This window comes from Nesoenas mayeri (genome assembly GCF_963082525.1).
Source record: "Nesoenas mayeri genome assembly, chromosome: 6".
Lineage (NCBI taxonomy): Eukaryota > Metazoa > Chordata > Aves > Columbiformes > Columbidae > Nesoenas > Nesoenas mayeri.
The window spans coordinates 10,255,756-10,272,587 of record NC_137545.1 but is presented as its reverse complement, the minus strand read 5'-3'; the positions used below and the strand labels follow the sequence as shown (position 1 = coordinate 10,272,587).

The following is a 16,832-nucleotide window of genomic DNA, read 5'->3' as shown; positions in this document are numbered from 1 at the left end:
TACAGATATTACTGACACATATATATTCAATAGTAATTTTTAATATTTGATGGAGGATAAATTAATACAAAATTCACATTTTATTCACAGCACTGAATGCGTAAGCAGATGAGGCAGAACACATCCAGAAACAAAATCTCCAAGTTTACAATACCAGCTGTAGAAAAGATAGAGGTTTTAAAACATCAGGAATTTTCAAACTTTCTCCCTCTGCCAGAATTAGTTTTCACTTCAGTTTTTGGTGCTAATGGAACACAATTCCTAATTGCTTGCAAGACACTCTATGACTTTTTCTCTCTCAAACATAACTTACACGATCCTATAAAATGCACTGCTTATGCCTCTCACCTTCAGGTCTATCATCAATAAAAAGCAATTGACTACCAAACAACCACTATGGTGCCCACCCTCGGATTTTTCTTCCAAGTTTGCATTAAATGATATAAACCTACTGGACCAATCCTGAATCTTCAGTACTGGAAGTCTTATTCTTTCATATTTTGATGAAATCTGTCACCATTCTTGTTGCCATACAGTGAAGAATTTGCATGTGATTAATTAAGTCTTTCATTTATTGGGGTTTTCAGAAAATACAACAGCTGTCACCTACTCCATAACATGAGTAGCTCTGCATCACCACCATCTTCCACATTTCAATTAAGGTGTCTTACTGCATATACTTCAAATTAAGACTTAAACAAAGTGCCATAAAACTAACCCTATAGCATTTGTAAGTCAAATGAGAAGTTCTGCACATAGTATAGTGAATGCTACCTTATCGCACCCAGAAACTAAATCACCCTGGACCTTTTATTAGCAATATACAGCACAAATCGGAGCGCTTCTGAAACACTGCACCCTGCACTGCGCATCCTGATCCCACCCGTTAAGTTCAAGAATGAGAAAACCAGCTGCAAACATGATGTCAGGCTCTTGGGCTGACATACCAAAGTACCCTCACAGAACCACATCAAGGCCTTAATTTTATCTTCATTTACACACCAATGGGTGCTTAAAATGAACTGCAACTGTGGGTTTGTTGCTTGCAAAGATTACATCGCTTCTACTTCTCCTTCCTAAGAAAATAAGTAAAATACGAATATCTGGACGTAAAACAACCAAAAAGATGTTTCCCAGTATTGATGCAGCACAGGGGAGGGTGTCAAAAGTTTTCCAAGGCTGATCCAATCACCTTTGACTGGCCGAACTAATGAGTAATACAAGCCACATGTCACTTCAGATGCTGCCCCAAAGGTCTCGGTTGCACCTTATGGAAACAGAGGGATTTCCAGGATATCCAGTGCTCTGCGCTCGGCTCCCACTGCCCCAGTCTCCCACTCCCAAACTGGAGAAGCCTTCGGGTCATATCTAGTGCAAGAGTGAATATCGCCTCTTCCTAAAATAGCTGTCAGCAGAACAGGACTGAGACTTTATTTACTTCCCATTAGACTGATTAACATTTCCTAATGAAAATACATCTATAAAAGCTGACTTGATAACACTGATAGCAAGTGACAGCTTTTCCCCGCAATCCGGTTGTACAAGGATTAATTTGTCATCTTCCGTCCCTTATTGTAGAATTTATACTTCGAGGTACCCTTTTAGACACAGTTGTTCAACATAATATTAGAAGTATTATTCAGAAATAAAATATTTCTGGTAAATGTTTACACACAGTAGACACAGTCTAGTCCATAATAAAAGATCAGTTTAATTTGCAAATAAAGCATCCAAAACCAATGGCAACAGCACAGCACCAGAGCTAAAGGTCCAAATTGTGAGGCAGCAATGGTGGTCTGCCATTATCTACCTGTAGCTCCTGCCTCAATGTTCATAGGTTTATTGCTATTTTGGGCATTTTTATTTCAAAATTCATGTGTTACAGCCATCCATAAAAGGTAAAACCTCCCAAATTTGCGTTTGATGATTTGGGTAACAGGTACGTACAACCTACCATACACACAACAAAATGGGCTTATTTGAGTTTTTACCTTCTCTCTTGTTTAGAAGCCAAAGTACTTAAAACAAACAAACAAAACCAACAACAACAGCAAAAAAACCCCCCACACTACCACACACACAACAAAACTAATCAACCAAAAAAACCCACAACCTCACCTAAATAAACCCCAGTACTAACCAACACATTTTGCCTAAGACAGACATGGCAGCAGCAATGTCACCTGTGGTATTCAAGACAAATCAGTTGCTTTAAAAATCTTCCACTGAGTGCATCTTCCCAGGTTGTGATTTGTCTGGCAACGCCTTAACAGGGAGACTCTAGACCTTGACATCACAGAAATCCCTTCCCAACAAGCTTCACCAGTAACAATACTCACACACACGTATATGTGTATACATGTATATACACACACAAAAGAAATACTGTTCTATGTATTGTTGCAACCTACACAAGCGGGTTGGGCTGTAAACCCTTAAGGTTGGCTTAATCTGCCAAAAATTAAGAAAATTTAAAGACAGAATACCAACATGCTCGATAAGTAGGTTTTCATCATTTTCCCTTACACATGCAGACCTATAGTAGTAACCTCAGCAAAACACAGGAATTCCACGTGGACAGTTTACGCTGAATGATGTAAATATCTTCTGCTTTGGACCATGAGCAGGTGTACGACCAAAGCAAACTGCTCTGAATTAAAATTAGACTCAAACCCTTTTGTTTCACACCCAGTCATGCAAGCTACACTAAAAGTTTATCCTTTAAATATTTGAACATTTGTTTTTCCTTTGCAACGTCAGAGAATTGCAGAGCACAGAGTTAAATGGGTCAAAGAAAATCTGAACATGAAGCAGGGAAATATGTGCAATTATAAATACATCATGAACAAAAATAAAAGCAATTCTTATGCATTAATGGTACATCAAGCTAATTCAAGAAGGCTAAAATCATTAAAAAGGCATCCTGGGGCAGTACACAGTCATTACAATACTGTGCTGACAAGAAATATTAAAATAATCATTTCCAATGTCATTGATAAAATCCATTCTGATAAGCAGGAAAAAAAGAGCCCCTAATTCTTAATTGGGAAATCTGAATTAAAATGGATCTTATTAGCATTTGATCTTATTTTTAAAACTTAACTCCTGACTGATAATTCCAAATTCCAAATATCAAATGCTAAAAAAGAATTTACTCTCCTCCATCGTTGCGCACATTATTAAGCTAACTGGAATTTTTGGTTTTTGTTTCATACTGAAATTCGGGGCCTGCTCGTGCAGCTCCAGCTTCAAACAGCATCAGAGACGAGACTCAGGTGGGACAAGGCTGAAGGCTGAAACCAGCCCTCCAAAATGTTCCAAATCCTGCTTTACATTAAGAACAGCTGATTGTCACATCACAGGATGCTTGAACACTTATCGCTCTTAGGAAGTTACAAGTTTTATCTCACTATTGAAACACTTGAATTTGTACATTATTATTAGAGTATCAGAAAACGAGTGATTCATCACATGTGCATTCCAAAGGACTATGAATAACCATCCTGACAACTACTGTTTACAAGTTACAGTCTTCAGCTTCTTAAAGCATTAGAAACCAGTTATCTAAAAATACACAGTTGTACATTAACTACACATCAGCCTTCATTAAAAGTTTCTGCAGACAAAAGTGAAATATTATCATAAAGCAGTGTTTGCATTACAAAAGATGAACCTACAGAGTCCATGATCTTGGAGGTCTTCTCCAACCTAAATGATACTATGATCCTATGCTCTGTTACCATCAATAGTGAACTTATCAACTCTAAGGAAGCATTGAAACGTATTTGGGTTTAACTAAAGAATAAAGCAGTGTTTTAATAATAATAATAATAATTCAAGTTAAATTATTCTACCACTCAACTGTGAGGAAAATAGGAAATGAGTTATAGCAGACAAAAGTCATAATCAATGACCACTAACAGAGTTCAGTGGATGCTTGGGCAGAAAAATTAGGAATTGAATTTCTAATGTGTGTGCAATGAATAAAACACTCTTCAATCTCATTTTCTTCACCCAAAAGGTAGAAAACAGAAACAATAAACTAGATTTTAGAAAAAACTTGTGAAAAAGCACCTTTTGTAACAAAACTACTAATGGGTATGTTAAAGACAAGTCTGCTGTAACCAGGACTGGGAACAGATGGATTTGGACACTGGAAGTTTACAGACAGTTTCAGATTTACCAACTCACTGGCAATTCAAACCTCCTGAAAAACAGAAGAGGGAGAATAAAGTGTATTTGAACTACAAACTTCACATGTAAATGACAGCTGATGCAAACCACTGCATAGTGTTTGACTTGATTAAAATAGGACTTGTTGTATGCAAAGTGAGAGCACTAAAGCTAACACGACTAAGCCAAACCCCATCTTCCCCTATTGCATCCACAATATCCACATTTTCAGAAAAAGGAGCCACAGCCCTTCAAAATGATTCTAAAAAAATAGAAGAAATGAAGAGCTCATCAAAATCACAAACCAGCAAAAACTGTGGGACATCCTGGCCAACATACTGAACTACTGAAATACCCTCACAGAACCACCAAAGCAGACGCTTGGAACATCAAAACACTGAGCAAAACCTACATCAGAATATAATACCTAGTGACTAAATCCTATAGCTAAAATCCGAGACCAGATATCCATCCAGCTGGGAACAAAGTCTAGAAACAATTTCAATATACAGAAACCTGTCTTAATGAGTGTAGTAGCTCTACACCTTGTATACAGCTACTAACTTGTCAATAAATATTTTTCTTTAGCTATAAACAATTGAAAAAAACCCATCTTATGCCTTCATCTATTAATGAACATTTTTGTAATGCAAAAATTAGTCTATACCTCTTTCAAATGTACTGAAAAACACATTGAATTTAGGCCAGCTGCTGGCACTGACTCAGGGTTACCTCAAAATAATAAGAAATGCTTAAGAGCATGCTGGGTGAAGAACTACTTCTATCCTGTTCCTCCTCCCCTCAGCTCTTCTTTTCCTTGTTTACTGACAATATTTACATCAAGATGTGTTTTTTTTAAGTCGGACCAGGCTTTCTGATGTTGGATAATCAGCTCCATTTATTCTGGAGAGGATCTGAACACAAACTGAAGTTACAAACCAATACTGTGCGGTGCTTGCTTTTGAGCAAAAAGAGCTCAGAAGTCCCTTGAGAGGGGCGAAGAGTGAGTCCCTCAAGGGTTGTATTCAAGAATTCCCTTGAATCTAAAAAAGAAAAGAAAAAAAACCCCACACACAGACAAAAAAACATCACCAAAACACAGCAAACACAAAACATAAAACCCCATGGGTACAGGGCCAAACCCAGACAACCAGGCAGATACCTGGCTCCCTTGATGAAGAAAGGGCCCAACTCTTTTAGCATAAGAAGAGCCAATTTAAACACCATGATGAGCCAGTGATGTCAAGTCACAAGCCACTGCGGCAAATTTTACTGGATTCCATCAGGTGTGGTTAGGTACAGTTTGTATTTCATGCCGTACAATGAAATTGGAACAAAATTGGAGTGTGTGTGTAAAATGTGCATACATTTCATGCTATTAGCTTTTATTTTCAATTGAATACAATTTCATATAATCTGTTCTTTGCCAGAAAGTAAAAAAAGCCAAGTTATTCTCATTAGTCCAAGGTTTTCACAGCATTAATTGTCATTAAAGCAGTTGTGACATAGGCTCAGCCCCAAGTGACAGCTCTCCCCACCGTTCCTTCTATCTGCCCACAAATCAGACAATATTTCACATCCTTTTGCTAAAGAAAAGATAATTAGGTGTTTTCTCCAAACTTCTCTACTTCTTCTCCTTGCCATTCAATGGTGCTCTGTATATGGACTGTATGAACCCTCTGAAGAAGCCGCTAAAACACACTATTAAGCGTTCATTCAACTGGAACGTGCTGGATTTGCACCAACCAGGCGTCCTGTGATCGAGCTCTCACTCAGAACAACTTGCACTGCTCATTCACACCTCCTCATTTAATGGGGTTAAGAAGTTGCTTTGTCTCCTGCTGAAATAAACAGCAAAAATTATCAGGAACTGGATTCGCTCCCAGACGTGTCTGGCGACTGTAACACATTTATACAGAAACATTGCTAATCGGATTAGTTGGCAGCTACTAAACACTTGGTTGACTGCCATGTAGGTAAACCAAAACCTTGGTATTTCTGAAACACATGATCTTTGTCAAGACTTTTTACTTAATACTGAAATATAGCAGAGAGACAAACAACCTTCCTGGAAGTTTACAAGTTTGTCACACTAGCTTTTTGCCAAGATCCACAAACACCATGACTTGGAATATATATTTAAAAATCTAACTATAGCTAGGGCTCAAAAATAAAAGCATTAACAAACCCTACTGGTTCTTTGAAACTCATATTCAATATAGAAAATTTAGACAGTGGAAACAGCAATTTCTGCAACTAGATCAAGAGAAAACTGAGCAAAGCACAAAGACACAGTTTTCAACGTTATTATCTAAAATCCTATCAACAAGATAGGTAAAAACACTCTTTCTTGTAATTAAACCTGGCACAGTGCATGTCAGTGTTTCCTGTTTAAAAATGTGAATGTTTTGCTTTCTTTTTTTTGATTCAAAAATTAGTATGTTTTGTGCTTATTAAAATTTTCACTTTCTTTGCCCACATTTCTGATACATGTTGGTTTGACAGCATCTCACATAACCAGAGACAGCAAAGGCCCCTGCAATGAAGAGCTGGCAACAAAATAAACCCCAGAACGAATCGAGAAATATTTCTATATAATTAGGAAGGTTTTTAGAAGCAGAAGAACAGCCGCTAGACAACCATGATGAGAATACAGCAAAGCCCCAAGACACCTGGATGAATTTCCACTAGAGGGTGCACAAAGCCCATCTCATATAGCAACGACCAAGTTCAACATTGCTTCTCCAAGGGGTAACTGTTCCACAATAGTTACAGATGGTCAGAAAGAACTTTAATTATTCAGGGTTTTTTTTGAGACAGTAGACAATGATCCCCAATACCTTCTACAAGGCAAATTAGAACATTGCTGCTAATTATGCTTTAAATCACTGTTAAGTAGCCAACTTTACTTCTAAACCCCTACACACAACTGTCAACTTCTAACACTCTACAAATGCCATGTGTTATTTCTTGTTCTCTGTTCCTAACAATTTTCTCAATTTAATCTGAATTTCTCAAGTGTGGAAGACAATTTTCAACTGCTTTCTGCAAACAGCCTCTCAACTTATCCATGAGCACTAAAAACAAAGAAAACTTTGTCAAAATAATAAAGAAGAAAACTGAAAAATAGATAAAAGGCTAAAACCAGCTTAAGATGCTTAAGACTAAAGGTGCTGATATGGAATACAACAGTGTACATGTGCTGTGATCAGCATAAGGAGCCCTTGACTTCACTTAATATAATAGAACCCTTAAAACCAGCATTTTCTTTAATGAAACATTAATGAATGCTTGCAAAACAGGCAAGTACTCTCAGACATTGGTGGTTATTTAAAAAACCAGCTAGAGTGTTGTGCGAGATGCTGGATGCAAAAAGCAATCGTTACCATCTTGGAAGACTCTCTCCACATTGAGTCCGTAAGTAGCACAGGTTTCGTAGTAAGTGCATCTCTTGAGATCATTCGATAACTTCCTCGCTCTGGCATCGTCTATGACACGTGGATTACTGGAACTTATAGCATCTACAACAACAGCAGGGGGGGGGGAAATACATAGTTAAATATAATTTGAAAACATCTCGTAATTGTGCCCTAGCAGTGAACTGAAGTACAAACCATGAGACTTTAAGAACTTTTAGGAAATTACAGGGGTGCACATCACTCCAATTTTATACTTTGTTGTCAAAATTACCCACACACAGATTCTAAAAGTCAGAAAAAAACAAAAACGTTTTTGGTTACATTAGAATACATTGAGGACACTAACCGTAAAAAAACACAAAATCACCTGAAAGAACATGAGTTCTGATGCAAAATTACACACAGAAAAACAAATGGCTGGTAAAAAGAAATGTCAAATGATTTCTTTGGGCCTCCTATAAATATCAGCAGTGGATTACAAGTAACTTTCACATGTAGAGCGTAAAGCACAAGATATGACACGTTTGTAAGGACAAGAACATGGGGGGAGAAATGGTACCAGGTATAACTGTAACGCTTGGGGAAAGCAGGGAAACCACCGGAGTTGCGTGAGAGATGCTTCTCTTACAAGAATATAACCACAAACAAAAGAAACCAACAAAGCCAAACAAAAGTCAATGAACCAAACCAAACCAAACCAAACCAAAACCAAAACCAAGCAAAACCCAAACAAACAATAAACCAAACAAAACAAACAAAAATCCAAAATGACCTAGCCAATACTAAGACACCTGCGAGAAAAAAAATCACGATGGGTAAATAAGAAATAACAAAGTCATACAGGACTGCAATTGTCATGTTGCTAAAAATCTAGAGTCCAGCTCTTCCTCACCTAACTCTCCCTGGATGCTTTTTTCGGTCCTTGTGATTTTTTAGGCTGGTTCTCTCTGCATTTTGCCCCAGCACAGCCAGCGGTGCACAAGTAGGAGGCAAAGCGGTCAGGGCGGACACTTGCTAGTTTAATGTGAAGCGCAGATTTTTGATGTAGTCACAGCATACACTGTGACCTGGCTGCTAAGACACAACCAAGGCTGGATCCGGGAAACTTATTGTAAATGACTTTGAGCCTCGAACCTTGATGCAAAGGCACCCATGAGACATTGTGTGAACATCCTGCACAGCCAATAAAACCAATCTTTTTCTAAACAAATAATAATACTTTGTACCTCTCTGCAAGAGCTACTTTTCACATGTGCTTTTTAACACAAATTTCCAGAGTTTATCTATAGGAGCCAAAAAAAACTTTATACTAGGAAAAAAAAAGAACAACCCCACTAACAGATGAAGGAGGAGTTTCTTCATTGCTGCTGCATCATAGAAAAAACTATACAAAGGTTATACTGCTTGACTGTTTATAAAGTGATAATGATATAAACAAATATTGAAAAGTGATTTGTTTTTTTATTTTTTTTTCCAGATAGATATATTTCTATCTATATCTATATATCTATCTATACATATATATATATCCTTGTAAGGTGAGACAGCAGTACAACCTGTTCCACAAAACTCTGCAGCTACTACCTTACTAACACCAGGCACCCATTTCAGCAGTTAGAGCAGCTCAGAATGTTTTCCTAAAACCTGGTATTTTCCATGGCAGCAAAACTACCGTCATTCTTTGGAAAAAAGAATCATCCCTTTAACATTAGCATCGAGTCAGTGCCTATTGCAATCCTGTACTTGAGGCTCAGTTCTGGGCATGACATGACCGTACCTCAACTCATATTATCGCTACTTTCTCATGAGATCTAATAAAACCAGAGCAGTTATTTGGAACACTAACAGCAGATTCTGTTTTTAATCAGCAGAGGGCGCTGAAAACATTTAACCAGAAAGGAATTGATTGATAAGCAACACCATGGCTGCAAAAAGTGTGATTTTTGAAGCCAACTCAGTGCTACAGGCTGGCCTGTCACAGAACAGTGACGCAGAGGAGAACGTCTGGACTCATCAGGCAAGTGCTGACATTCTGGGAGATAATTCATTTCACACCTCATTTAAAGAATAACAGTCAGAACCAACAAGCTGGATGTCAAACAGCTTTATTTCAAATATATTTTTATCAGGTATATTTCTATATTTAATATATTTCATTTCACTACACAGTTTGGCAGTTAATGTAGTCAAAAAGCTGTATTTTCTTCTGATGCTTACTCCCAGAACTAGCAGTATCTTTAGTCTCATTTTTAAAAAGAAATCCTCTTTGTATCAGTACTGCAACAGAAACCATATTTTGAAAAAGTTCTGCCTTTTCTTTGAGAAGTTCCTTTCTGCTAATAACTGGAATGAAATGGGAAACCATACCCCAAAGTGCCAGAAGTGCAGAAACGAAAGCACCTCACGGAAATGTTTCCCCGTCTCCTTTTTCAGCTCCAGTTTTAAGCTGACAGTGGGGCCCTTCAAAGCAGTTCATTTCTGCTTTTTGGCTGTAGTTTCTGCTGTCCTAGGACTTCTTGTGGACCTGCTTCCCTTTTCATTTTTTGTCATCTGTTTCCGCCCCAAAGCCCAGTTGCGATTCCTCCTGCCCACACGTGGCAGTGGGCAGGGGAAGGCAAACTGCTCCCTGACAACAAGGCTGACAAAAGAATAAGCTGAAGCAGTGATGAAAAGCTTCAACGCCACCAGACTCAAAGGGAAGATACCCAAAAAATTGAACCTACAAGAGCAATTCGTGACACTTGTGTCGTCCCTTCAACACAGTAACCTGACAATATATTGAGCACAATGATTCATCATAAAGGAACTCACAAAAACATCTGTACTATGCTTCCGAAACAGCAGCTCTATAAAGTAAGAAGTCTCAAGTCTGGCACCTATGCAGGAACTCCTAATTTTTGCAAGAATTATCAGAGGAGGGACATCTACATGGCCAGGTACAGAACGGCCTCAACTCGTGTGTCTACTCCCTGCAAACCTACTGCAGTTTGGGAAACTGATGAAACATTAATGTGACCAACTGGCAAAACAAGGCAGGGGATGCACAAAAGACAGCTCAGATGAAAAATAAACTGAAATATTGTTGGTACCTTTCCCCTGCCGCATTTCCCCATGGGATAGCTATGGCTAGCGCTGCTGCTCCAGAAGGGGTTTTGGAAAAACAGAATGGGGGGGATTGTTTCAGGAGGTTAAAAGTTGCATTTCCATTTGGTTTGAAGAATGGTGTGAGATTGCATAAGGGCACAGTTCAGTTCCGTTTCTTAAACAGCACTGTAGGTTTTTAATCTCTGATCCACAGGCCTCCCAGGAATGCTGAAGTATGGGTTACTCCTCCACTGCCAAACTAATGGCAATGGGTCTGATGTCAGAACTTCATTACGCAACTGACTCACCTACCCAAATTCAATGTCAGCATCTCCCTGCTGAGCAAGGGACTAGCAAGCACTGAAAACATTTGTTAAATATTTTCATTGCTAAAGTCCTACACTCCCTTTCCCAAGGGTGCTGCATGGATATTTGTCTCCTGTCTCAAACCAGGCACTGCAATGCCATGGCCCATAGCAAAGCCAGCTGAGGAAGCCCAGAGGGCAGAACACCACCCTGCTGATTAACTGCCAGCTTATTCACAAGCTCTCATCATCAGAATGTCACTACTGATGGAAGAGAGGGGACAGGACAGGATGTGGCTTTGCCAGCTTGGAACAGTCTATAGGGTCACAGAAATATGCTAAAAAATCAAAACTGCACTTACCCTGGGTTCCCACCAGTACCATTGGAATTTCACTAGTGTTACGATAGTTTGCCATCCGGCTGTAGTAGTGGTAAACAGTCTGGAAGCTGATTTCATCTTCCAAGCTGAAGACAAATATAACAGCATCCACCCACATGGCAAACTGCAGGATAAAAATGGAAAAGGCATAGTGTGAGAAAAGCAGTGAACAGGAAAAAAGATGAACATTCTTACCTTACTTGGAGGGAAATACACATCAGAGAAACTTCGTTAGTGATAATAAACAAGGCCTTAAAAGTGGCATATCATTGCTAAAATGATGAATCAACGTTCGTCATTGTAAGTGATGGTGATCTGGGATACATGAAGGCTTTTCCCCACGCTCACAACTGCATTTCTCCTTCACTGGTATATGGTATTACAAGCCCAACTACTAATAGTGTACGTTGGTTTTGATTCACAGCAAAACATGACAGCTTCAGATTTCTGAATTTGTGAATTATAAATGAAAAGCACCTGTTTCTAGGAACTTGAGCACCCCATTTAGTGTGTTTTTTCCCCACTCTGTGCTTTCCATGCACGCATGCTGATGTTGTTCCTGTTAACGCCAGGACAAATACTACAGTTGCGGTTTTACAAGCATTGCGAGTAATTCTCACATCTTGATGAATGTCCAAACCCATTCTTTTCAAATTTCCATTTTTTCACTGTACAGACATTCTAAGCAAACAGTACTGAATGTCTCATCCAGCTTTCAGTGTGCAAACAAACTATTTTCCCTTGGCATCAGTAATCTGCTAAAAGACGTGCAGACACACAGGCCAAGGCAAGGTACTGCTTATGTGACCATGCAAGTGACAAAGTTGTAGCTCACAAGTGGAATAAGATTGTTCAAATATATTTAATATAACAACAAATGTATACAGGACATCAAAAAAAGACTGAAGTTAAGCTTACCTCACTGCCTTTATTTTTCCCTAAGTGACTCCATTCCTACCCAAGTTTAAACGAATGGAAACAAGTTTCAGCCATCAGAATTCATACCTTTTATTTTATTACTACTGCAATATGCCAGGTAGATTGGGGACACACTGAACATACAAACGGCTGCAGGAGGGTTCATTTGGGAAACATTTCTACTACACATTTTTGAAAGTTTTATGAGACTAGCCTAGGTTTTTAAGCACTTTACTTCAGCTTTACCAGCAGTATTTAAACTGCTTCAATCACTGACTTGTAGGTTCAAACGATCTCAGTTTTTAGCAAGGCATCCCCAGCTGCATATGCAAAAGGAAGGAAAAAGAGCCAGCAGTATGAAGTTATGTACTAAAGTTGCTGAGCTCATTAAATTTCCTTTTTCAGAATCAGGAGCTAGGAGTACTTCTTGCCTATTTTTCATACAGCATATTAGCCTGCAATTTAAGTTAACGTGCGCATTTGAGATTGTATTGTACTTGAAACCAAACACACGTTATGGTTACAGTGTAAAAAACAGACAAAAATGTTTTGCAGTTTTCAAGGCAGTCAGGAGGACAATCATCTTGATGTCAGGGATAGGAATATCTACACACAGCATAGTTGCTGCCAGAATAAGGCCAGCTACCACACTACTAAATTTGAACTGTTCAAACCAGAAGATCTAACCAGAGACAGTGTCATTACTTGGGACCTGGTTTGGAGTCTTATAATAAAATGGTTCTCACTGACTGGACTCAGCAGCATCATGTCAAGAATTCTTCCTTACAGCTATTATGTCCTTAAAGCATCAGTTTGGAAGCTAACGGTGTCTCTAAATTTTCTTAATGTTTCATCAGTATGTAGCAGAAGACTTCTAATGAAGATTATTAAAAAAAATCCAGAGGGTGGTTATTCAATGTGGTGCCCTCCAGACACAAAATGTTTCCAGTAATTTCTTACTTCTCTTTTTATATTAAAATAAGTTTAAGCTTTGTGGATACCAGACCTGTGATATTAAAAACAAAAGGAACTTTGGAAAACACACAGAAGGTCTGGAAATCCAGGATGTTTTATCCACACCACTGAGCAGAGAATAGCTTGAAATAAGGAGGACGGCTCAGCTGCTGATATACAAATCCTTCTTCAGCCTTGCTACTGTGATAGAGCAGATCTGTTTGTTCTAGGTAAGTCCAAATAAAACCAAACAACAAATGTAAGTTCTAAATTAAAAACAAGCAAACAAACCCAAACAACAACAAACATAAAACCAAACAAAACCAAAAACACCCCCCAAAAAACCAAAAAAAAAAAAAATCAAAACAAACAAACCATAAATAATCAACAAAACAAAACACACACAAAGCCCCCCCCAAAAGCATGCAACAGCTCATTATAACTCAGTTATGTTAACTGGGTTTTACAGCAGGAGGCTACCACATTTGTAACAGATCACAGTAAAAGTAGAATCAAACCTGGTGAGGAAAAGGAATGGTCAATATTCACAAATTCAGACAGTGGCAAGACTGAAGAAGCATTAGCCAGTGCATCTGAGCACCTCCCTGTTCAGACAATCTTATGTTAGACATGAGAGATCATAGATCCAGAAAGTGAATCTTCAGGTGAGTTCATTTTTCCCTCCTTTCCTGCCAAAAAAAGGGGATGGTGAACTGTCACCGTGGCTGTTTATTAGCCTGCAGTTAATGCAAATTAACTTTCCAAAACCAAATCTTAGGTGCAAAAATATTTCCATTGCTGTGTGTACCTTTACAACTCCAGCATTTATCTTTTATGTGAGGGAATGTTCTCTAAGCATCAGGGCTTGGAAGCTGTTGTGTACTTCAGCCAAATTATTCACAGCCTCAAACAGAGCACTTCTTTTAGGCTCCTGCCTCACACGGCTGCAGATGTGTCAGCGACACTAATTTTTTGTTTTTATTTTAATTTCCTTCCAGGATGTCTCTCTTGGTCTCCATTTCCTCTACCTCCTTTCTCTTCTCCTTTATCCGGGCACCTTCCCCCCTGCTCTAATCCTCCTGCAGCTAATAAGCAATAGTGGAGCATTGAAACACAAGCTGCTGCTGCTGGCACCGCTCCCGTTCAGCTGTTTGGCGATAGCACAGCTCCCGCTGCTAGATTTCTTATTTTTTTGGAAGCAGATCCACTACTGATCAGCCAAGCAAAGCAAGGCCAGCGGCAGCCAGCACACTTGAGTGCCCAGGTAAGAAGAGGTAGAGGGGAGACAAGGAGGAGGATGCTTGAAGACAGCCGGCCAGGCTGGCTGTGCCTGCGGTGATTTAAGCATCACATAAACAAATGCTTCACTTCACATGGCTCAAAATAGAGTAACAGAGTTAAACACACAAAACCACAGGTGTCTTCTCAAAAGCAAATCCCAGTGAGTCACCTTCTCCCAGTCAAGAAGGCAACACACCGTACACAGGCACCGAGTCAGAAATCTGAGAGCTCAGTGATGCTGAGCTGAGCGTTAAACAGCACAGGGAGCAAAGCATGGAAGCAACAGGGAATGCAAATATTAGTACACAAGTATGTGTGTCACTGTACATATATCTGATTTGTATTTTAACAATTTAGAGAATGCAACTCAAAGGAAAATGTAAGACTCTAACATGCAGCTTTGCCACCACTGGAAGCATTTGATTAGGCATTCAGTCCACATTAACCGTGTGTCTTTACTACCCAGTTTCACTCTATAATCAAAATCCCAAATATTTTCTAAACAGAATATTTTTCACTTGAGGGTGATGTGAACATTTTCCCAACAGAAAGACGAGCAGAACCCAGGAAAGGACAAAACGAAGCCAGTTGTCTTAAAGGAAGGTGTGATTTTTGGTTGGTTGGTTTGTGTTTTGTTTTTGTTTGTTTGTTTAAAGAAAGGAACCCGTGGTGTTGGGCTGATAAAGCTCTATCGGTGCAGTGCTCACCTGTGCCTCCGGAGGGCCCCCTTCATCTCTGATCAGCAGCAGATAGCTTTGTCCATCAACTACTATCTCTTTCTTGAATCTCCCACCTGTCACACAGAGTAACTCATTACACAACTGAAAAACGTAAAAAATACAAAACAGAAAAAGGCTTCGCTTGTGGAAAAAAGGTGTCCTTAAGAACTTCCTCAAACTGATCATCTACCATGAATATAACTTAAGTTCGTATGCACATAACTCTCTTAAGTAATTTTTATGTAAGTCATATTAAAAATAAGGCTAATGTGGAAAAAAGCCAACAACTGCATTACAAACACCAACTCCCATTTAGGTGTACTTGGTTTTGATACATATAGCTAAAAGACAGTCACCTTTGTTTTTTAAAATGGTGAGAAATGTATCTCTAAGAAATGCAAACATAGGACAGTTGCATACAAACGTTATCTATTAGAACTACAATAAATTTCTTGTGTGTCTCAGCATTTCCTCAAGAGAAGCCCAGTTCTTACAGCAGACATGTAATGTTATGAAAATGATACTTCTATATTCACAAACCACAGTTAGGGGAAAATACTAGACACGTTAGACAAAAAAAACTACAATGGTGGTACCTTAACAGAGAATGTTATGCAACTTACTAGCAGGATGAATTAAAGACCTATTTTTGAGATCTAAATAAAAGGAGCAGCATCGCTGCCTTCAGCCAAATTCTATTCCTGATCCTATTATTTCAGGAAGATGTAGAATACTGAGTGCTTGTGAAGACCAAAGAGCTGGCACCAAACCTAAGAAACCAAATGGGGCCGTGCAGCTGCCCCATTCCTTTCTCTGTCCACTGGTCCAATGGGGACTTTGAGCCTGACCCAAGGGCAGAACTGGAATTGCTTTCCTTTGGGGTTAAGCACATTTCTGGCATCCTACTGTGTCTCTTGACAGACTTCAGATAACAACAAATCACATTTCAGGTTTCTGGTGTGACTGAGCCCAAGCCAGGATTAGCAAGCTTGGCCTGGCTAAGCCCTTGGGTTGTTCAGGCTCCTCTCCTGGAAGCAGAGGACTCCTATCTCCCCACTGATGCCACAAAGGGCCCACAGCCTCCAGTCTTGGCATCGTCCCACTGCCTCACATCTGCACTTACCAGGCTAAGATAAAACATATCTACTGACACACATGCTAAACTCCTTTCTTTACCCCTCTTTTTTTTAAATGGAATTATTTCCAATTTGAATCTTGTTCCCCAAGTATGCTTACTTAAAAAGTTCTCATACTATCAAACTAAATGCATTTAAACACATGGTAGGTGGGTGAACAACTCTGACTTGTTCTCCAAACAAGCTCTCCGGGCACATAAGTCAGTGCACACAGGCTAACGCGGATCCTCAAAACGTTTGCACAAAAATTGCTTGCCTCGGGGAAACAACAACCTGGCTTAAAACCGTCATTCCCACAGCCCAACCACTACGGCTGGTTTCAAATCAAGATCACTCAGTTATGTACAGTACTTAAGCATGTTTAAACGCATTTTGGTTTTAATACAAGACATAAGAACACAGGGGTTTGTTTGTGGATTTGCTGTTGTTGTTTTTCTGTTGTTTGTTGTTGTTTATTTTCTTT

At 39.1% G+C, this 16,832-nt stretch overlaps 1 protein-coding gene across 6 annotated transcripts in view; it reads right to left on the bottom strand.

Annotated features, from left to right (window-relative positions):
• The window catches only part of AGAP1 (ArfGAP with GTPase domain, ankyrin repeat and PH domain 1), a 361,066-nt gene that overhangs the window by 210,855 nt on the left and 133,379 nt on the right, over positions 1-16,832 (bottom strand). For 5 of the 6 annotated variants that reach the window (XM_080347158.1, XM_080347153.1, XM_080347156.1 and 2 more), the window contains exons 4-6: positions 15,222-15,307; positions 11,344-11,485; positions 7,560-7,694 (exon numbers count right to left, since the gene is read on the bottom strand). The exons of the other annotated variant lie outside the window; for it this stretch is intronic. In XM_080347158.1, coding sequence (XP_080203284.1) covers positions 7,560-7,694; positions 11,344-11,485; positions 15,222-15,307 — 363 coding nt within the window. The remainder of the gene's footprint in view (positions 1-7,559; positions 7,695-11,343; positions 11,486-15,221; positions 15,308-16,832) is intronic. 6 annotated transcript variants of the gene reach the window in all.